This window comes from Petaurus breviceps, unplaced genomic scaffold (assembly GCF_028583685.1).
Source record: "Petaurus breviceps papuanus isolate PSGF00001 unplaced genomic scaffold, PetGlider_PUasm1.0 551, whole genome shotgun sequence".
Classification (NCBI taxonomy): Eukaryota; Metazoa; Chordata; class Mammalia; order Diprotodontia; family Petauridae; genus Petaurus; species Petaurus breviceps.
Window position 1 is genome coordinate 7,257,950 of NW_027186372.1, and position 23,558 is coordinate 7,281,507.

Below are 23,558 nucleotides of genomic sequence, written 5' to 3' on the forward strand. Positions count from 1 at the left end.
ACACACACACACACACACACACACACACACACACACACACACACACAGAGGGTATCTTCAAAATCTTAGTGAAGTTTTAACCTACTAAAGTTTTAAGTTATTAAAGCTTTAAACTGCACGAAGACTTTTGGGACACTGTATTAACTAGTGTTCCTCTCAGATGCCCTCCTGACTGGTGAATCTAAATAGTTAAGTCAAATGGTTATAATAAAGTGAGGTAAACTAAGTGGAAATTAAACAGTTTCCATTGCATGAAAAAAATAACACTGCCAACGGTCAGATTAAAAATGTAAAAAATTTAAAAACACCTGTAACTCAGTCAAAACTTCTTGCCTATATTCCATTCTCCTTTATCTACACTTAGATAGCCTCAAACATAATATCTAAACCTAAATTAACCCTCTTCTATATCATTCTCCTGCCCTATCCCTCTTCCCATTTCAGGGTATTACAGAATCACAGATTTAGGGCTACAAAGGCCCTTTAAAGTCATTTGGTGCACCCCTTCATTTTTATAGATAAGGAAAGTGAAGATCAAAGAACTGACTTGTCCAAGATCACACAAGTAGTAATAAGGAGAACCAGGATTTATATTCATTGTTCTCTGCCTCCAAAGCTAATGTTCCTTCCGCTGTTCCATGCTGCCTCTAACTCATGTCACCAATATTTTCAGTCATTTTTGATTCTTCCCTTTTTTCTTCATTCCTGAAATTCAGAAATCAAATTCTGTTGACTGTTCCTATGAAATGTCTTTCTATGCCAGGGCTGCTACTCCACCACCGCTACAATTCAGTCGGCCCTTATCACCTCAGACATAAACTACTGGGGCAGTGAGGTGGCACAATGGCTAGAATGCTGGGGCTGGAGTCAGGAGAACCCAAGTTTAAATCTCTCCTTAGACACTTATCAGCTCCCTGAGGTGAGGCAAGTCACTTGTTTCCTTATCTATAGATTGAGAATAATAGTGTCTACCTCCCAGGTCTATGGTGAGGATCAGATACAACTATTATTACTACCATAAGCCCTCCTAACTTGTAAGCCTTCATCCTTCCAATTCCTCTCATACATGGTCACTACTAACCTTTTCTTTTTTAACTTTTACTAAGTTCACAAACTGGTCATTTTCCAATATAACCCTTCTCCTTGAAACAAAGAAAAATCATTAAGAGAAACCACCTTAGCCCATGGCAGAAAACATAAGCCCCATTCCATACCTATATTCCCCCTGCTTCTCACCTGTCCATTGAGAGATGCGTTTCATCACTCATTCTCCATATTGGTCATTATATTTCACCAAAAGATGGCTGCCTTTTGGTATTGTTTTCATTTACATTATTAAATGTACTGTTATGTGTTTTTAAATGTACTGCCATATGTTTATTATTCTCTAGGTTCTACTTTGAAACAATCTGTGAAATTTTTTGTGTTTTTTTCTTATAGTTCAATGGCATCAGAGTACCTAGGTTCAAATCCTGCCTATAATGCTTACTACCTTGTGTGACCTTGGGTAAGTCATTTAACCACTCTGGGACTTGCTTGCTCACTGTAAACTGAAAGGGCTGGACTAGATAGTTTCTGAAGTCCCTTTCCCACTCAAGATCTATGGCCCTAATTTTAAATGCCACACATTTTCCAGCCATTCCTCTATTAATGGGCAGCCACTTTGTTTTGTTTTTTGCTATCATAAAAAGTGCTACCTCTAATATTTTCATATACATGAGACCTTTCTATCTTTGACTTCTTGGGTTATAATGCCCTATAGTGGGATTGCTGGATTAAAGGGTATGTATGAGTAATCCAGTAACTTTTCTCACATAATTCTAAATCATACAGCTTTAGAATAAATGGGTCTATTTACGACAATATCAATGAATGATCCATCAGTTTTAGCTTTAATATGAATTCTATTTCTTAAAAAATCCTCTTTGTCACTGTGGAGCTATGTAGTGAAATCTCAGAGTTGGTTTCTCATCTGTATTTCTCTTCTTTGATTCCCAAGTGCTCAGCACACCTAGCACATAGTAGGTATTTAATAAATGCTTGTTAACTTGCCTAGGCTGGTAGTTTGCAGTTCTCCCACTGTAAACTGTCTGTTCATTTCCTTTGACCACTTCACTTATTGGGAAGATTAATCTTTCTAAAACTCCTTTCATTTTGTTAATCCTCTGCTTGGAAACTCTCAGTGGCTTCTCACTGCCCAGAGTATAAAATGTAAACCCTTTAGTCTAGCATATGAATCTATCACATGGTCCTATTCCACTTAATCTCCCAGTACTTCCCCCAAATCTCCCCAGCCTCACCACTCCACACACTCCCATTCAACATGCTCATTCGCAACTCCAAATCATGCTTTTACCTCATGTGAAGTGCTCTTTCATTAATCCTCCATCTACTTAAATCTCACTATTCTCCAGGGTGCAGTTCAAATCCCATCTTTTCCAAAAGATCGTTTCAGACTATCCTGACACACAACTCCTATAAAATTATCTGTATCACTCACTTTGATATTTCATCTCCTCCTGGATCTGATACTTTAACTATTTTATAAATGTGTGCGTCTGTAAGCATCTGCCATCTCCTCAACTATGTTGCTATAATGTAACCAGAACACTTATTTATACAAAATATCCCCCCTGCTATTCTGTGAGGTAGGTCACATAAGCATTAATAATTACCGATGGATAGGTGTTAAGAAACTGAAATTAGAGAAGCGATGGGCCCAGAAGCAGACAGGTGTTAGGTATGGAAAATTTGAAGCCGATTTTCTGACTATAGATGTTGCCCCTCTAGTTCCTGGAAGACAAGGATCCTAGATTTATGTATCGCTGGTCTTTTGACTACATTCTTAATGGCTGGTGCTGTGTCATATGCATTTTTCTATCTCCTCCTTATATCTTACATAGACGAAGCCCTTCATGCAGTGGCTGAGTGGTATAGTGCAAAGAATGCTAGACTTTTAAGTCAGATGAGCCAAGGATTCAAATCCTGCCTTTGACATTTATTTCTTAGGAGAATATACACAAGTTACTTAACCTCTCTAAACCTGTTTCCTCATCTATAAAATGTGGATAGTAACAACTGTAGCACCTATATAATAATGCTATTCCAGAGATAAAAGGAGATTATGAATGTAAAACACCAGACACATCTAAGAATGCTACAGAAAATGACAATTACTATAGCTACTACTCTTTATTAAGTAAATGTGTTCAGTCAGGTTGTGCTCTCTAAAAGGTACCTAAAGTTACCTGTAAATCAAACATTGTGGGGCAGGACAGGGAAGAGATAGCAGAGGGAAGGTGAAATGTTATGAATTTGGGAAGGCCTGAGACTAGTGACATGGTAGAGGATGTAAGATAGAGGACGTACGATAAACTCTTAAAGATCAACTCTATTTCAAAATTTTGCTAAGGGACAGACGATTTCAGGAAAGAAAAAGACTTTCTTCTTCCCATTTCACACACAGCATGGTTTCCTGCTCCCCAAACCCATAGCAGTAATATAATTCAGCTACACTGTGATTTAAATAGGCTTTTGGTTAGCCTTAAGCCCTAACAACCAACATTTATAACACTGTTTCTATAAAGATTAAAGTTTCAGACAAAAGACTTTTCTGTGAACCTTTAAAATATAACCCTTTTCTGAGGCTGATACAAACATTTCAAATTTAATTAAAAAAAAAAAAAACCACTACGAAAGGACTGCCCAAGATTAACCATAGGGCTCCTTTAAACAATGAGTTTCTGGGGGCTGCTAGGGGCGGCACTTAATAGAGTACTGACCCAGGAGTCAAGAGGACCTGAGTTCAAATCCAGACTCAGACACTTAACAATTACTAAACCATGTAACCTTGGTCAAGTCACTTAACCCCAATTGCCCTGCCCTTTCCCCTCCAAAAAAAAAAAAAATAAACAATGAGTTTCTTGGTACATTTATTAAGTCAATTTACAAAATTTGATTTGCACATTTATCAGATAAAAGACATTGTTATATTAATATTCCCATATTAGAGCTGGGAAAACTGAAACTTAAAAAGTAATTGGCTATGGTATGTGATCCTTAAAGTATAAAGTGTAGAAATTCCTTTTGCCTTAACTTACTATATACAAGAGAATGAAGATTAGCAGGGAAGATCAAATTTGGATCTGGAGAATATATCACTAAGTAGTCGATCAAATAACTTCATGCAGTTACAGCTGGAAAACTAAAAGGCCAATGTTCTTTTGTCCTTGGTAATCAACTAGGAAGTCAGTGATTTCAAGTCATAAGGCTCAAGATATTGGGAGCCTATTCAAATCAATAAACATTTACTAAGCACCAACTATATGCATGGAAATGGACTAAGGAGTTGACCTGTAGGAAGTGGACAAATAACCAATAATCACAAATGCTTGTTTCATTAGGATCGTAGGGGAGAGCTATTAGAGGAAGAATGGCTGTGCAGAATGGAAAAACGGAAAGTAGTAGTGTCAAACTCAGAGGGTCACAACACATCGTACATAAAGATCCCTGTGGACCACATATTAACTTAGAAAACTACAGATTAATATTGCCTAATATTGATATGTGTATGTAGACAAAATAAAAACAGCCCCTGTACTTAAGGACTGGGGACAGGGAGGGGAATAATTAATTTTATTTTATTTTGTTAAATATTTCTCAATTACTTTTTTTTTTTTTTGCTTTTTGGAGGGCAACTGGGGCTAAGTGACTTGCCCAAAATCACATGGCTAGTAATTGTGTCAAGTGTCCGAGGCCACATTAGAACTCAGGTCCTCCTAACTGCAGGGCCGGTGCTCTATTCATTGCGCCACCTAACCGCCCCGCCCCCCCCCTCCCAATTACATTTTAATCTGGTTCTGGCTGCACTCCAAAGAGTTGTTCTCATCTGGTGTGCATGTTTGATACCTCCGATGTAGGGCACTAAGAAGTAGCAAATCATGAATCATCAGAACATCAGAAATTCAGTGCTAAATTTTAGAAAATGTTAAGAAAAGCTTGTAGAATTCTTCCATGCTAAATTATTAATTGCTGCATTACACTCAATCCTAATATTACAAACTTCAAGTATATACACGTAATTGCAAAAGATATTTCACATTTTCAAACACTACCAGATAATTTACTTTGCAAACTTTTGTTTAGAATATATATATTTTAGACTAAATACTCATAAATACATAACACATTTATGTTAAGTGGTAAGAACCTTCAGAGAGAAGCTTTGTTGAGTAAGTAAATATCTTAGCTTTTGGATATTTTTCAGTAGTAAATTTAATTGAAATCCAATGAGCATTTATTAAGCACCTAGCTATCCTGTGTAAGAAGCTAGGGGTAAAAAGACAAGGAAAAACATTTCCTGTACTCAAGAACCCTGAGGGGTGTTTGGGTAAGGGGTGAGAATGTAACAGAACAATTCACTTAACCAATGTTTATTTAGTACCAATTAACTTTCACTATAGCCTAGGACCAAATGAATATTTTCAAGATAGCAAGTACTAAGGGATACTTCAGACAAAGGGTGAGTTATGCGGTAGTTTTAAGTTATAAATCACATGACCCCGAGCTTACAAGAAGTGACTAAAGAGCAAAAGGGATCTAGAGAGCAAGTGTCTTGAAGTAGGCTTTAAAGAAAAAGATCCAACTATAAAAAATGCTGGTGTAATGGGAAAAAAACCTGCACTCAGAGCACAGAAGTGGCTATAACAGGCAGAAATCTGCATTAAGAGAGCGCAAAGGCACTAGGATCCAACCCAGGGCTCTCACCAACCCCCTAAGACGTGTGATCTCGGGTTACATGGCTTCCCTTTGCCTGGATCTCAGTTTCCTCATGTGTGAAAGGAATGGGGCCCGTCAATCGATCCGCAAGCATTTATGAAGTGCCTACTGAGTGTCAGGCACAGACCTAGGCTCTAGGAAGCAAAGTCCTGGCTTTCCAGGAGTTATATGTCCTGTTTACACATGCATATGATGGGGCTGCCGGGCGGCAGGGTGGACAGGGCCTGGGTCTGAGTTCCAATCCAGCCTCAGGCATTGACAAGCTGTGATTTAACGGCGATTTTCCTCATCTGTGAAATAGGGATAATGGTAAAATACCCCCCCCGCCCCCGCCCCCCGGGGTGGCTGTGAGGACAGAATGGGAGAATAGTTGAGTGCGTAGCGCCGAGCGGTTTGGGGAGCAAGGGCACAAGGACAAAGCCCTGCCGGCTCTTAGACTCACTTTCATCTAGTGCCCCGAAGCAATCACAAGGCCCGAAGGGCATCGGGCCTCCAGCCGCCTGCTCAGACCCAGACCGGCGAGCCCGGGTTCCCGGCCTCGCTCAGTCCCAACGCCCAACGAAAGGCGCTCCCGCCCTCCGGGAGGGCCTGCGAGCATGGGCTTTCTCCCGGCTCTGGAAGCCCCCCCCAGGCACACCCCGAGGAAGGAGAGCCCGATCTTCAGCCCGGCCCCGGGTGGCCGCGACCCTCGGCCGGGCCCTACAGGCCTTCCGGCCGGCCTAGGCCACGCGAGGCGCTCCGCGGCTTCCCGGCCCCAGGAGGGGCCCGCACGCAGCAGGCGCTGACGGTTAGGCCGCCACGGGCCCCGCGCGGAAGGCCGCGGCCTCGGGCTGCAGACCTCGCCCTAGCGCAGCGCCCCCGCCCCCGACACTTACCCTCGATTGGGCCCTTTGGGGATGAAGCAGGGGACCAGGAAGCCGACGACCCCCCAGAAAACGCTCATCACAATGACAGGCACCAGGAGGCCTGGGTAGGCCATGGCTGCCTGCGGCGATCGCTCCCCAGGCCGGCTGCCCTCGGCAGAAGCGCTCCGCGCCCAACCCGGAAGTGTCCACCAAGAAGCCCGAGCCCGGCCGAGGCCCCGCCCCCTTCCTCAGGGGCGCAAGCGCACGCCGGCCAATCCCCTCCCCTTTGGCAGTAGGGGCGGGACAACTTTGTAGAGCCGCAAAGGCTGAGTTTTGCCCCCAGCTGGTCAGCCTCTGGAACTGCAACCTTGACGCTGTATTACAACTGAAGGGCCTGTCTGTGTGTGGATTTATATGTGTTAGGGATTTACACATGGGTGTGTATGTATTTTTTTTTAAGAATAAGCCTATTATATATGAACAGGCAGTTTTTAGAAGAAATCAAAGGTATCAATAGCCACATAAAATATGCTCTAGATCATCAGTGATTAGAGAAATGCAAATTAAAATTCTGAGGTACCACCCCATACCTATCAGATTGGCTATCATGACAAAAAGGAAAAGAAATGCTGGAGGGGATGTGGAAAATTGAGACATTAATTCACTGCTGGTGGAGGTCAGAACTGGTCCAAACCATTCTAGGGGACAATTTGGAACTCTGTCCAAAGGGCTATAAAACTGCAGGCCCCTTGACCCAGCGATGCCACTACTAGGTACGCATCCCAAAGAAATCAAAGGAAAATGAAAAGGACCCATATGTACAAACATGTTTCTAGCCGTTCTTGGAAATCGAGGGGATGCTCACAATTGAGAAATAGCTGAAGAAATAATGGTATGTGATTGTGATGGAAAACTTTTGTGCTATAAAAAAAATAAAAGCTGGATGGTTTCAGGAAAACCTGGGAACATTTATATGAAGTGATGCAAAGTGAGCAGAACCAGTAGTTAATTGTACATATTAACAACAAGAACATCAACTGTGAACGAATTAGCTACTCTGACCGAGATGATGATCCAAGATAATTACAAAGGACCCATGAATTTCACCACCTGAAGAGAGTGGAACGCTGAGTAGAGACTGAAGCATACTTTTTTTAACCTTCTGTATTTTGCTGTCTTTTTTGTGTTCTTTTGCAACATGGCTAATATGGAAATGTTTTGTGTGACTTGATATGTATAATAGATATTGCTTGCCTACTGAAAGGGTGGGGGAGGGACAGAAAAGAGGAAAAGAATTTGGAACTCAAATTTTAAAAATGAATGTAAAAATTTTCTTACATGTAATTGAGAAATTTAATGAAATTAATAAAAATATATTTCAAAAGAAAATAACAGAAACACCAGGAAAAATTCCTGTAGATGTTTTAAGATGCCATTAAATTTGACTAAAAAATTTGATGCCCCGGGGTGACTAGGTGGCACCGTGAATAGAGCACCAGCCCTGAAGTCAGGAGGACCTGAGTTCAAATCTGGCCTCAGACACTTAACACAAAAACTAGCCATATGAACTTGGACAAGTCACTTAACCCCAATAGCCCTGCCTTTCCCCTCCAAAAAGCAAAAAAATAAAAAATAAAAATGCGACGGCCCATTCAATGTGTACAACTTCCTTGCCTAACTACCTACATATATTTGCCTTGAAATCACTCTTAACTAGTTCTCCTGTTTCTTTTTTAATAAATTTTCCTGGAGGAGAGAAGCCCGCCTTATTAGTTCATTCAAAACCCATTTATTAAGAGCCTGCTATGGGCCGCCAGGCACCATGTTAAGCACTAGGCATACAAATAAAAAGGCAAAAAATCACAGCCTTCCAGAAGTTTACATTTGGGGGAGGGGGAGAGATACAAAATGTACACAGAGCAGTAATCACACATATTTGGTGGGAGGGGTAACAATGAGGGAATCAGTGAAGGCTTTCTGAAAGTGGCCTTTCAGCGGAGCTCTGAAGGGAGTTAGCTAGAGATTCCAAAAAAGTGTAGGTGGTGAAGGAGCTCATTCTAAGTTGGAGAACCAGCTAGTGGGTAAAAGTATAGATATGGGAGAGGGGGAATCTAGAACACCAAAAAGACCAGTCTGGGTATACTGAAAAGTGTGGAAAGTGAATATATAACAAGGTTGAAAAGGCAGGATGGGGACAGGTTGTAAAAGTCTTATAAGTTAAACAGAAGAGAGGTGCAGCTAAAGAAATACTTGGGGAAAATTTGTATATCTTTATATGCATATATCAATAAAAGAGAAAAAGAGCAGATTAATGAATTGGTCACCCAACTAAAAAAAACGAAATAAATGAGAAATTACCAATTAAACACCAAAATGGAAACCCTGAAAAATGAAAGAAGAGATTAATAAAATGGAGAGTAAAAAAACTCCACTGAGCTAATAAAAGCTAAATAGTAGAGCTTATAAGCAATAAGTAGCCTTCACAGTTTTATTGAGTTGAGGAGTGATGTTTGCAGATCTTCATTTTAGGAATAGGAAATGGATGTAAAAGATGCCAGGAAGGAAGGCAGAACCAGTAAAACCTGGCAACTGATTAGACTTGGGAAGTCTATGAGCAAAGAGAAGAGGATAACCCCTAGATTGTGAAACTAAATATAGTGATAGGAATGTTAGGGAGACTAGGTTTAGGGGGGAAGAAAATCAGTTCCCTTTTTTGAAATTTTAAATTTGAGATGCCTGTGGGACATCTAGTTGTGTTGCACGTAACAGATGTGGGACTCAGGCTCAGGAAACATAAATTTGGGAGTCATCTGCATCCCATAGGAGCTCCCCAAGAAGAGAATGTAGAGAGGGAAGGCAGCCCAAAACAGAGGCCTAGGATACACACAAGGCAGGAAGTGGAAAAAGAAGGATGATTGTGTAAAGGAGACACAGAAAGATTTTGTCAGATAGAAAGAGAATAACAGAGTCTTGGAAACCCAAGGAGAAAATGTTTAGAAGGAAGAAATGGTAAATATTCCAGAGAAGTCAAGAAGGATGAGGACTAAGAAAAAGAAAAGACTGCATTTAGCAATATAGGGATCATTTGTAATCATGCACAAAGACCTTTTCCTAGGGGTTTGGCTATAAACAGAATTGCCTTGAGGAATTGTGGAGTTGAATGAAAAAAAAAATTGCTAACAGCAAGGAGAAAAATGGGCAGTTAAGAGGACCTGAGTTCAAATCTAACCTCAGATACTTTCTAGCTAAATAACCTTGGGCAAGTCCTTTAATCCTGATTGCCTCAAAAACAATGGCAAGGAGAAAGTCCACCTCATCCCTGGAGCAAAAGTGAGAAAGGATGAAATTGAGGTGACTTGAAATGACTAATTGGGGATGAAAGTTCTTGAAATATGGTCTCAATATTTTTCTGGCTATATATGAGTTAAGGCTATCAGTTAAAGAAAGGGGCTGGAGTGGAAGGGAAAAGAAATAGTTACTTTGGAGAATGCAAGAGAAAGTTAACCAGAGAAAATAGGATTGGCATTCAGCAGTGAGTGCCCAATTAAAATCAGATAGTATATATCTATAGCAAACCCCATTAGGCTAGTTTTGTGATATCCTCCCATGTCATTTGGCAGCGCTGGTGAATAGGAACAGAGAAAATGGATGGTGTAAATCATCACCACATTGGGATTTGGTATGGGAAATACTGCAATAGGGCAATGGAGTCAAGGATTAGAGGACAGGGGAAAATGTAAAGTTGACCTAGTTAAGTATAAAGTCAAGATTTTGAAGGGCAGAAAAGTAAACAAAATAGGCTGATAGCCTGGGAGGGCAGGGAGGGGTATTGTGATGTCTAAGCAGATGACCTCTAAGGTCCTTTCCAGTTCTAAGGTTTCTTCTAAGTATTTATTTGCTTGAAACTGTAGCCCCTACAAAAATATTGAGATTTGGTCACAAGTAGAAAGGAAATAAGTATTTACATAGCACCTATGTGCCAGGCACTATGCTTTACAAATGTTCTTTATAAATGTCTCATTTGAGCCTCAAAACAACCCTGGGAAGTTGGTGCTATTATTAGCCCCATTTTCCAAATGAGAAAATTGAGACAAAGAAATTGTGACTTGCCCAAGGTCCAGTATATGAAGCTAGATTTGAACTCAGGTCAGTCCTAATTCTAGGCCTAGCACTCTGTCCACTGAACTACTTAGCCACCTTTAGTATTTATACAGAACTTGAGACAGGGCATTCAGCAAGCATGTTAAATTCACATAATATAATCTGTCACATATAAGCTATAATCCTAAACAAGTCATTTAACCCCTGTGTCCTAAGTAACTCTAGACTATACATTTTGTCAATCTGTATAGGTAGAGGAAGCTTCCTCACTATGAGTTCCCTATACAGATGAAATCACAGGTCCAAACTTACAAAATAAATTTAAAAACGCAAGGAAATTTCGTTGCTTTTTTCCTCCCATAATCAAGATTAGGAGGAGTTTATTTCCTATAGGCAATAATACTGAACTATTAAGTTTTTAAGCAGATACTCCTCCCTATGCATTAGAAATCTGGCAGCTAGCAAATGGAGATAGTTAGAAGGCCATGACAATTAAGAGTCATAATGACATGAGACATCATTTGGCCAAGTGCTAAACAGAGGATGGTCTCCGTGATCTCTAACCCACTTGGTCTTTTCTATTTTCTCAACTGTCACACTTCCTATAATCAGAATCATATGACCAGACATAAAGCTTAAAGGAATCTGAGACATTTAATCCAACCTCCTCATTCTGAAGATAAGGAAACTGAGGGACTGAGAGATTAAATTATTCAATTAAGATCACACAACTGCTAAATGGTAAGGTCAAGATTCAAATCCAGGTCCTGAGTCTATATCCCCTGATCTCCAATTAGAGAAAAGCAATCCTCTCCCTCCCTCACTCTCAAAACAGTCTAACACTTTCTCTTCAGGTCTCTAATTTGTGCTCTTAACTATTACCTAATCCCACTGTACTGTTCATTATCTAAGAAGTCCTTGAGTAATAATGACTAACTTTTGAGAAAAGTCTAGAAGTGAAGACACCTGGATTTTTCCTCATTGATTCTGTTTCACAGTCATGACATGCAGAAAATATTTATCTATTCCTTATAAACCTTGGATGTGAATAAACAAAGTTGGACTAGTAATAGAAGGTGCTTGGAATATATTTGCTGAATTTAATTTGTGGCTAAGTGAATCAGAAACAGTTACTTGAGCTCTACATTTTTTCTTGTCCTGGATTGGCCAATAGCTCCCTCTATCAGTCAGTCAATAAAATTTTACTTCATACTCAACAATTGAAACCTGTTTGTTAGAGGGTGCTACAAAGATAAAAATACAGAATAGTCCCTGCACTTGATTGGATTTGGAGAGCTAGAACCTACATAAAACAAGCAAAGGGAGACACTGAGGATCCTATAGAGAAGGGCTGAGAACAATGTAAATGAAAATCATGCATTACTCATTTCCAATACCCAGCCCTGGGAATGAAGGTGTCCGTGTGCCCACCATGTTCTGGGTACACAGTCAGACAGAAGTCTAATATTGGCAAGTAACCCCTCTTCTACAGTTATAAAGCTCTTCAAGTAGGAGTCCAAGCTCAAATGGATTCACCATTTCATTGATTCACAGAATCATAGTGCACACATATGTCAAGACAGAACATATCATAGTATCATATGATACATCAAGTATCATAGAAGTGGGAGGAAGACCCATATGTACAAAAATGTTTATAGCAGCTCTTTTTGTGGTGGCAAAGAATTGGAAATTAAGGGGGTGCCCATCAATTGGGGAATGGCTGAACAAGTTGTGGTATATGCATGTTATGGTATACTATTGTGCTATAAGAAACGAGGAGCAGACAGTCTTCATATTTACCTGGAGAGGCTTAAAAGAACTGATGCTGAGTGAGAAGAGTAGAACCAGGAGAAATGTGTACACAATTACAGACACAACGTATGTGTGATGACCAACTTTGATAGACTGGACTCTTCTCAGCAATGCAGTGATATAAGTCAATCCCAAAAGACTCATGATGGAGAGAAATATGTGCATCCATGAGTTTATATCCAGGTGGAAGCAAAATACCTGATCTTTTTCCTTCTCTTGTTTGGTTTTATGTCCTCTTTACCATTTTTCATTCCATCTGATACAATCCGTCTTTATAACCTAATGTATAATGTGAAAGTATTTACAGATCCTATACTTGACTATATGCTGCCATGGGGGGCGGGGAGGGGAGGGAGGGGGGACAAAATGTGAAACTCAAGGAATTGTGGAATTCAATCTTGTAAACTAAAAGGAAACAAATTAATTTAAAAATAAAAAAAAAAAGGCAGGACAAGTAAACGCAAAATCATTTTTAGGGGCGAGAGGATTGGCCACTGGGGAGATCCAGAAAAGGCTTTATGGAGGAAGCACACTTCAGCTCTCAGGTGGACCACATCGTATGGCCAGATGGAAAATGTGTCGTCCTCTTGGCAGAAGGCTGTCTACTTAACCTGAGCTATTCAGCAATTTCACTTTCACTCCCTCCATCACAGATAAAAGCCAGGTTTTGGTTGATAAAACTCTATAATGTCCCTGAGGGACAGTATAAACAGGACCTGCTTCCTAAGATGGATGAGTACCTGGCCAGTTTGATGCTGACCTGACAGCTGACCAAGAAAAGTATCTGGGACTCAACAAAAAAGGGTCATTTAAGTTCAATTATCACAGATACTGATAGACCATACTGCAGAAGACCAGTCCACCCAGAACCACATAACTTTTATAGAAATATTTTTAAAAATTAAAAACTCCAAAAAAATTCAGAGCTGTGTATAATCCAGCATCATATATAATCCACTGTCCTGTTCATATTTGTTGATGTCTGTCAATTGTTTTTAAAAAGAATTCTGTCCAGTAAATAAAACAATTACATAATTTGTTGATTTATATTAGGTATGACTCATGGATAAATGTCTTAATAAGCTTCCAGAACTAACATGAACAAAAAAACTGTACGTGCTTTTATGTAACTACCACAGACAAGGATATTATTGATTTATAATGAGTTAAAGCCTCTGAGTTCGAGCCAGTGTTCAAAATGGCAGCTTACCTTCCTAATAAACCTCAAAAGCACTAAAGCCTTACTGCAAAGCTTTCCAAAACAACACAATTAAGTCTCTCAAGTTGGAAGGAAGCTGCGAGCCTAAATCCAGGGAACAAACAACTGAAAGATAACATTGAGTCTAAGATGGTCAGACCTCACCCACTAGGGCTTCACCACCAGTCTAAGTCCAATCCAGTTTGCTTCATAGTCCCCTCCAGCTACTATTACCAAAGAACACAAGGCGGGCTCTTCTGTGTCCCCTTGCTACTTCCTTTACTTCAGTGATTTCCCCTCTCCTATCTAAATCCTCCCCTTCCTTAGAAATTCCATCTCTTAGGAGGGAGGTGGGAAATTGGGAAAGAATCTTTACAACCTATGTCTCTGACAAAGGACTCATCTCTAAAATATAGAGAGAATTGAGTCAAATTTATAAGAATACAAGTCATTCCCCAATTGATAAATGGTCAAAGGATATGAACAGGCAGTTTTCAGAGAAAGAAATTAAAGCTATCTATAAGCACATGAAGAAATGCTCTAATTCACTATTGGTTAGAGAAATGCAAATCAAAACAACTCTGAGGTACCACATCTCACCAGTCAGACTGGCTAAGATGACAAAACAGGAAAATGACAAATGCTGGAGAGGATGTGGGCAAACGGGAACACTAATGCATTGTTGGTGGAGTTGTGAACTGATCCAGCCTTTCTGGAAAGCAATCTGGAACTATGCCCAAAGGGCTATAAATACTTTCATACCCTTTGATCCAGCAATACCACTCCTAGTGTTATATCCCAAAGAGATCATAGAAATGGGAGAAAGACCCTTATGTACAAAAATGTTTATAGCAGCTCTTTTTGTTGTGGCAAAGAATTGGAAATTAAGGGCGTGTCCATCAATTGGGGAATGGCTGAACAAGTTGTGGTATATGCATGTTATGGAATATTATTGCGCTATAAGAAACGGGAAGCAGGCGGTCTTCATATTTACCTGGAGAGGCTTAAAAGAACTGATGCTGAGTGAGATGAGTAGAACCAGGAGGAATTTGTACACAATTACAGACACAACATATGTGTGATGACCAACTTTGATAGACTGGACTCTTCTCAACAATACAGGGATATAAGTCAATCCCAAAAGACGCATGATGGAGAGAAAAACGTGCATCCAGAGAAAGAACTAGAAAGAACTAAATTTATATCCAGGTGGAAGCAAAATACCTGATCTTTTTCGTTCTCTTATTTGATTTTATGTCCTCTTTACCATTTTTCATTCCAGCTGGTACAATCCATCCTTATAACCTGACCATTGTATAATGTGAAAAGTATTTACAGATCCTATACTTGATTATAAGACGCCATGGGGGGGGAGGGGAAGGAGGGGGACAAAATGTGAAATTCAAGGAATTGTGGAATTGAATCCTGTAAACTAAAAGGAAACAAACAAATTAATAAATTAAAAATTGAATTAAAAAAAAAGAAATTCCATCTCTTTTGTGAACCTTCCTCGACAGGTCTCATACATAACAGGGATCTCACCATTGGCACTACATGGCACACATACCATACATACTGTACTGCCCTCACTCACTTGTCCCTTGTGTTCAGCCGGTTTTGATTACAGTGTATTTGGGAGTCTTACCCCTTCCCTCCTTTAGTTCCTGTCTATGGAGATGGTTTTTTTTTAAATAAAGTTATGATAAGATGTAAAGAAGCTCCCTCCAGTAAAGCTTTGAAGCCAGAGAAAAGGAAAAAATAAAGGAAAAGGAATAATTTGCATTTAATACTGCAATTTTACTGAATGCTTTCACCAGTCTTGAAGTAGGTGGTTCGAGTGACATCACATCCTCATGACAGGCTAAATGACATTCTCAAAAGTACATGCCAGCTAGTTGGGGTGCATGCACAAACTCAGACTTCCCAAAGTAAACAAGCTACTCAGTCATCTGCTGGGGCAGAGCTGCCCCCCAGCAGGGGGCGGGATGGGGATGAGATTCAGGGACTTGCTGAGTAATTACCTACCCCTAACTTATCCACTTAAAAGAGTCACCTGTCTCAATCCTTAATGCGGGCCCTAAAGAGAGGGTATTGGTGCTGCTGTGCACCTCATAAGGCCTTGTATTTAGGGAAGCTGCCATTAGCCTCTTGCTAATAGACAATAGCTGCATCTACTTCAAAAAGTTAAGTCCAAATGAAATATCACATAAAGTACTTTTCGAACCTTAAAGCACTATGCAAGTGCTAGCTATTAGTCTCTTCCTACCAGTCATTTCACTGTTCACATGAATCCTAACTGCCCAAAGATCCTTCTACTTGCAAAAGAACTAGAGGCATGTTACCCTGTTTACAGCAAGGCTTCCAGGCATGATATACCTTTCAATCTCAAATAGTTTGGTTTGAAGAGAGCACAGGAACCCATTAGGATTTCTGATAGAAAAAAAGGCAATAGCAGAGTATTAGTTGACGTAGTTGGTGGCTCAGTAGATATAACACTGGGCCTAGAGTCAGGAAGACCTGAGCTCAAATTCAGCCTCAGACATTTCCTTTTACTGCCTGAAAAAATGGATTCACTGGAGAGGGAAATGACAAACCACTCCAGCAGCTTTGCCAAGTGAACCCCAAATGGGGTCATGAAGAGTCAGTCAGACTGCACGACAACAAAGGCATTAGGTGCTCATGGCAGGTATAAACATATTGTGAAGCTGGGTTAGTATGAAATTTGGTTTTATACACCTGAAGCCTGGAAGAAAGACAATGGATGATTGAAGTCCAAGGCAAAGATTCACATTACCCAAAAAGAATTCCTGGCTGAACTCAAGTAATAGGAAAACCTGGTTCTTCCACTGATAATTAGAAAACCAGTTCAACATTTTACAGGGTTAATGCTTTCCACACAAAAAATAGATAATACTCATCTTATTCCTACTGTTAAGTCTTTCTCTTATGAAAACCCATTCAAGCTTTGGGTTGCCAGTAGCCAATAACCTTTTTGCAGATGCAGTCAACTTTTCCGACTTCTCCACCAGAACCCTAGTACACTCATCAATGGAAAATGTCATCCTGCAAAGCCCAATCAGCCTTGTGTACTCATACCTTCTTAGTACCCTCTGCCCCTGGCCTCCACACAGCAGACATCTCAATTCTCACCTGGATACACTGTGAATTGCTTTGACTTTTCTACCTTTCCATGCGTCTATGTCTCAACTCACTTTTCAGCTATCTTTGTGTAGTCTTCCACTAGGCTGTAAGCTGCTTAAGAGCACAGACTTCTGTATTTCTGTCCCCAGTGCACTTATTGTAGTAGTCACTTTATCAAAGTTTAGTGACTGAGATGGACCCATGGTAATATGTTGTCACTATATTATATGACTGAAATGCTTTCGACATTTATTTTCTCAAGGACAAATATTGCTAAACCTAGGAAACAGCTGGAAAGACTGACCTGCTACTGTCAGCATACTACGGACAAGTTTAGACGATAATCCAAATCTTATGACTACAGTCCACAGCTCCTTCTGCTATGCCTCTATACCATAGTATCCTACAGGAACCCTAAAAAAATACTAAGAATGAATAAAGTAGGTTAAGGAACTAGGAAATGAGGCGAATGTAGGCATCAAGGACTGGAAGTTTGTGTGCTGTCCTTGCTAACAGAAGAGGGGAACACAGGACAGGGGCAAGAAGCATCACTGCTATCACCCTTTCCTCGCTACTTGGCTGTTCCACGCTTTGAAAAAGATGCGTGAATGAAATTGTTCAAATAAATCAAATGACACTGGAAGAGAGAACAGGTAGGAGGGACTTTAAAATGAAATATTTCACTTGCAATTTGAGAAAAATTCACTTTTTACCCAGAAAATCGTAAAAGGATTGAGGGATCCCCATGTCAATAATAAACCAAGAGAAAAGAAACAGCACCTACCAATGCAAATACATGCTGACGATACTTTCTCAAAGATTACACACAACACTCATGCTTAATTTTCATTTTTAATTACAATTGTACAACAGACCATTTTATTCTTGCATCTTTTCAATGGTTTCTTCCTTATATTTGCCCTTCTCCTTTCCAACTTGTCGGGATTTGGCTTTACGCTCAAGAATCTTTTTGCGATCTTTGTCCAGTTTTAGTCTGGTGATAACTACCTGTTTAAAAAAAAAAACAAACAGAAAACAAATATTACTTCAATCTAAGACAAAATTCATACCAGCAACGAGATATCAGAAAACTTAAGGCTCTAAAAGTTTCCAGAACCCAGCATATTCCACTCTACAGCCTCTCCTAGAGGGATTGTAGACATCATTACTCTCTAGAGCAGAAGGAATACAATCTTGAGCCCCTGCTGTTTACTGTCATTCTGGAGACTGTTAACTGTGATGTCTGTAAAGAGACTATGGGAGGACAGAAAGGACCTAGAGAACTTCTTTCCTAAATGGTCTGAAATTTCATGTTGTAAAAACACATTATGATAGAAATTCTTGATAAGAGACCTTAGCACCCTGAAAGCTGAGCCTTAGATCAGCGATTCCAGAATTAACCAGCAGCAGCCGGTAGAACTCATTAGAGGTAACCGGCTGTGATTGTTCTCAGAGACAACAAACTATAATTACTTACTTTCTTGTCTTATTGTTGTCACATTGTGAATAAATTCTAGTCAGTAATTCTAGTCCATGTTTAAACCTAGGGGATTACAGAGTTTGATAGTGATGAACACAAGTTTATGGGAAAAATGCTTCTCTCTTTAATGGGTAAGATCTCAAAGCTAATTGGTTAATTAGCACGACAACAGCACATATCCTTGGACTGCCTTAGAACTTGAGACAAGAGAATGAAAGGGGACCACACCAGATTGCCTACACTGGGGGCTGTCAGATCTAAAATCCTGCTAAACTCAATGTGAGTTTCTAATGGGGGGTGAGGGGGAAGCAGCGGTGTGGTGTCCTAGACAGATCTGTCTTGAAGACAGTGAGGAAGACTTAAGCATTTAGATAGCATAGTGGATAGAGTGCCAGGCCTGGAGTCAGGAAGACCTCAGTTCACATCTGGCCTCAGGCAGACTAGCTGTGGACTTTGGGCAAGTCACTTAACTTACGCTGGCTATTATTAAGACCTTGGTTCAAGTCAAGTCTGCCATACTAGTTATGTCAGCACAAAGGCAAGGCATTTCCCTTCTCTGCTGTCCAGGCAGCTCTCTAAAACCCTAAGTTACAAAGCTGCTGATGGTACAGGTCGGGAGAATTCCTCACACTGATGAGAACACAGGGCTGGACAAAAATAAGAGACACTGAACAGTAATTTCCCTAAGAAACAACACTGCAAAAATTTTAAATTAAAGCCTAGTGACTAACTTCATTGACTTTTCCAAAATATAATTTCTCTGGTATCCCATTCCTTAGGATACAAAATAAGTACAGCAAGGCAAGCTAATAGCTCAGTTCTGTTGCAGTAAATTACAAACTGGGCAACGGTCTTCTGTTCCACCGTGCTAAACAAAATTACAAAAATCCATTCTGCTGCGCAACTGTCCCTTCTCTAGTTACTCCTCCACTCCCACACTAATTGTCTCTCAATTTTGAGAGAAAAACAAGAGTCTTAAAAACTGTACAGCAGTTTAAGATTCAGAAAGCTTTTTTTTTCTATAGACTAATTAATGAAGACAACTATGTTAAAACACAAAACACTGATTTTGTAATGAAGAAAGTAGAATCACAAACTGACTCAGAGAGGCCTTGCCCAAGGGCACACAAGAAGTTGTGGCAGAACAAATATTAAAACTCCTGTGTTGCTTGTATCACCACAACTCTAGTCACTCATAAATAATCTTTTCCTCCTCCAACATGTTACTAATTTCCCTGTCTCCCAATCCTGACTGCTACAGCAGACTGTTCTCCATGAACTCTCAGAGTAAATACCCTACCACTCCCCAGTGTGACCCAGGAATTCTGGGACTATGATCTTCCAAGGATGCTGCAAGCCTAGAAATCGAATACTTTCACTCCAGGCTCAAATCCAGCGATCTCTCCGTCCACATTTTTATTTTCATTTATTTATTTTTAAGCAATCGGGGTTAAGTAACTTGCTCAAGGTTACACGGCCAGGTGTTTCTGGGTGGGTGCTAAGTGTCTGAGCCTGGATTCGATCCCCCGGTCTTCTCAACACTGGGGCCGGTGCTCTTACTCGCTGTGCTACCTGGCCGCCCCATCGTCCACATTTTTAAATGGCTATTTGTACTTGTCACCTTTAAGTCCCACCGAAGCATCAAACTCAACACATTCAAAACTGAATTCACCATCTTGGTCCTCTCTAATCTCTAACTGGCTTCTCCTCAATATCTCTCTCATCTGCCCCCCACTTTCTCTTCCCCCCCACCATCACCACCTTTCAGGATTTCCTTACTTCAACCACGACAATCTTATCCTAGGAAAATGGTAACTATAACTCAGTTGACAGGTGATATGATGTAATTATCACTTATTTTTGTGTAGAACATTTTGCAGTGTATAACTACTACCACACATGTGATACTTATAAAAACTCTGTGAGGCAGACAGGGATTACTAGCCTTCATTCTGTAAAAGAAGTAGATATATATATTAAATGTCCTGGTCCAAATCAGATGTGGGTCTAGGACTCAGGCTAAATTGAACTAGAAATACTACCATTGTACGACTATTCTCAAAGACACAGTTTGAGGTTTTGGTAGGTGTGCCATGAATAGAGCTCATACATGTAGATCTCATGGTCCCAACCTTAAGTACCGTGCCAGATTCCTTGTGACAAAAAAAAACCTAAACTGTTCTATCAGCAAAAAGTCTAAAAATGACACCTTTACAGGGAACAAATCTTTAAACAGAAACAATCATGCCACAGTTATTGTTACCAGCTACCTCAATCATACCTTACTAGGGTGAATTCCCACATGGACAGTTGTGCCATTAGCTTTTTCGCGTTGTACACGCTCAATGTAGATGACGTATTTCTTTCTGTAAACCTGAACTACCTTGCCAATTTGCTGACCTTTGTAGTGTCCACGAACCACCTGTAAATAAAATGAGAAAAAAATCTTCTCAACTTCCAACATATTGAAATACTGATGGTAAGACCAATTATTTTATTTTAATAATACCTACTTTGGGAATCTAATCAAAATCTTAAATGTTTATTCTCTAATAAGGTAAGAACAGGAAATGTAATATGAAAAAAGTATATTCTCAGCCATCATCAAAATATGCAATTCTTTTGTTTAAATTCGGTCTGTCATTCAGATTTGTAAAAAACAACCCCTACTTTGATTTACTCAGAACCTATTCAGTAGACATGTCTCTTTAAGCAAATGGAAAAGAATTCCTTGGACTAAATTTCTGTCTCAACACTGCTTAAAAAGCATACTAGAGGTACCACTAAGCACTGAGCAACTTGACAGATGTCTTATTTTGCTCTGTGCTCTGCTCACCACCGAGGAACAGAAAAAAATGCGACGTGGAATGTAACTGCAGGACAAAAAAGAAAGGCTACACGCTTTACTAGATTACTGCAAAGGGAAAAGGCCATCACCCTATGACGCCTCACTGCCTGTCATGTCACAAGTCTCCCCGCGCACCCTGCACCCAATTGTCGTGGGTCTTTCTAGAGCACAGGTCTGACCACATTACCCGCTGTCCCAGCCAAGAAATTCTAGCGCCTTCCTACCAGCTCCGGGACCAAAGTCCCCTCTGAACCGACACTAGCTTCCTAAAGCCAACACCCGAGGGGCCCACGGGAGTTCTGCCGCCTGCATGGGTGACGAGTGTTTCCCACTGGCGGAGGGGGCCCTCCTCTAAGCAGCTCCCCAAAGCTCGCCCCCGCCCCCGCGGCCCCGGCACGGACCTGGACCTCGTCGTCCTTCCGGATGGGCACCGAGCGCACGCTGTATTTCTGCCTGAGCTCCTTGGACAGCGGGGACGACATGATCTTGCGCCGGACGTGCGAGGGCGCGTGGAAGTGTCTCTTGCGGTTCTTGCTTCGGTCCGAGGTCACGAAAGGGTTAAACTTCATCTTGGCTAGACGAGGGGGGAGGGCCGAAGGGGGGGGGGAAGCCGCGCGCCCCCCCCCCCCCGCCAAGGCCGGGAGGAAGGAGCTGGCCTCCACCGGGAGGGCCCTTCATCTCCCACGGCACCGAAGCAGGACGCCCCCCCCCCCCCCCCCGCCCCCCCCCCGCCCGGCCCCCCGGCAGGGGGCGAGGAGGACACAGACACTCACCAGGCGGGAGCAGCCGAAAAGAGACACGTGCGCCGCCCGGCACCGGAAACCTAGCCGCTTCGACATCCGGCCGAGCCGAGGCAAGAAGGTCCGCGCTCACCGACATCCGGCGGCCTCGGCGCGAGCGTCGCCACCGCGTGGCCGCCCGGAGCTACTGCAGCTCGGGAGGCCTCCCCTCCGAGGTTCCTGCCCGGAGAGGCAGTGCGTACGTGCGCGCGTCTGTAAGAGTTTAAATGAAAAAAAAAAAACAAACCTTCATAATCACGTGGTACAAGAAAAGTGGGGGATGGGGGAAGCTTTGAAGTCACAAGGCTCCGCTTCATCTTCTGTGTGACCTTGGACCAATCACTTAACCTCCCCGGGCCTCAGGTCTGATCAGCAAGTGAAGTCGGGTCCCGTCCGCTGTTAATAGCTCACATTTAAGCACTTCACAGCAGCGCGACCCTGGGAAACGGTGCCATTGTTATTCCCATGTACAGCGGAGGAAACTGAGGCAGCTAAGTGACTTGGCCAGGGTCTCCAAGTTAATCAAGGTGCTAGGGGTTGGGTTTTTTTTTTGCTGTTTTCAGTCGTGCCCTATTCCTCTTGACCATTTGGCGTTTTCTTGGCAGAGACGCTGGCGCGGTATGCCATTTCCATCTCCAGCTCATTTTACAGATGGGGAAACTGAGGCAGACAGCGTTAAGGGCTAGCCCAAGGCCGTAAGCGTTTGAGGCCACGTTTGAATTCCCCAAGAGGAGCCTTCCTGACCTTCCTGACCCAGGCCTGGCTCTGTGCCCGCCACGCCTCCTAGCCCAACTCTATGTCACATTAGAAATAAAAAGGGATGCATTTGAAAGTCATTAAAATAACAATAATAAACCCATAATGAGTTCACACATCTTATGAAAAATAACTGTATTTTCCAAAATACATTTTAGTGATGAGAGTGGCGTTGTTTTAAATATTTTTGCCAATCTCTTTGGGGTCTAGTGCCAGGACATACTAGGTTCTCAGTAAATGTTTGTGGATGGATGGATTATCGATTGGTGTCTGAAGACAGAAGATAGCTGGATTCTTGGATTTGCTTCCGCATTCACTCTGCTGGAATATGCTGTTTTGGTTGAAGCGAATGAAGGAAATCAGGCTTCATATGAATATGTAGTTTGGAAGAAAAAAAGATATTTGGATAGGTAAAGAACATCTTAGTATTATTGTGAAGATAGTTTTGAGCTCCAGGTCTTGCTTACTGCCTGAAAGGTTGACCAGGAACCCCCAATCACACTTGGAGAACCGCTGACCTTTGGGAATACAGAGGTCAACAAGGACAGGACAAGACTGGGTAACAGTCACTAAATGTAATGAGACTCCCTTTTACCTGTAACAAAAAGTGCCGAAAGGGATTAGGGAGGTAAATAATGCTGGAAATGACTAAGACATTTAGGCAGGCTACTTACATTACTTAGTGTAGCAGAAAGCACACTAACTAGGAGTCATGACATTCAGTTGTTGAGTCATGTTCAGTGTGCCCAACTCTGTCACCCCATTTAGGGTTTTCTTGGCAAAGATACTGGACTGGTTTACCATTTCCTTCTTCAGC

General features: G+C 41.4%; 2 protein-coding genes and 1 long non-coding RNA gene across 3 annotated transcripts in view; 1 reads left to right on the forward strand and 2 right to left on the reverse strand.

Annotated features, from left to right (window-relative positions):
• The window catches only part of ATP6V0E1 (ATPase H+ transporting V0 subunit e1), a 43,426-nt gene extending 36,554 nt beyond the window's left edge, over positions 1-6,872 (reverse strand). Inside the window, exon 1 of the mRNA XM_069102356.1 lies at positions 6,654-6,872. Coding sequence (XP_068958457.1) covers positions 6,654-6,757 — 104 coding nt within the window. The 5' untranslated portion in view covers positions 6,758-6,872. The remainder of the gene's footprint in view (positions 1-6,653) is intronic.
• The window catches only part of LOC138172645 (uncharacterized), a 237,588-nt gene that overhangs the window by 115,245 nt on the left and 98,785 nt on the right, over positions 1-23,558 (forward strand). The gene's annotated exons all lie outside the window — the stretch shown is intronic.
• RPL26L1 (ribosomal protein L26 like 1) lies at positions 17,712-22,136 on the reverse strand. The gene is made up of 4 exons (XM_069102357.1): positions 21,980-22,136; positions 21,608-21,780; positions 20,640-20,780; positions 17,712-17,886 (listed from the first exon to the last, which is right to left on the reverse strand). The coding sequence occupies exons 1-4, from the start codon at positions 22,083-22,085 to the stop codon at positions 17,758-17,760; spliced, it is 549 nt and encodes a 182-aa protein (XP_068958458.1). The 5' UTR covers positions 22,086-22,136; the 3' UTR covers positions 17,712-17,757.

Bases quoted from the DNA above. Each gene is read 5' to 3' on its own strand.
- RPL26L1 (XM_069102357.1), bottom strand. From the start codon at position 22,085: ATGTCGGTGAGCGCGGACCTTCTTGCCTCGGCTCGGCCGGATGTCGAA. The intron at 21,781-21,979 runs GTGAGTGTCTGT...CCCCTCGTCTAG, and splicing joins TTTTCGGCTGCTCCCGCCTG to CCAAGATGAAGTTTAACCCT. The intron at 20,781-21,607 runs GTCCGTGCCGGG...TTTTATTTACAG, and splicing joins GGAAGGACGACGAGGTCCAG to GTGGTTCGTGGACACTACAA.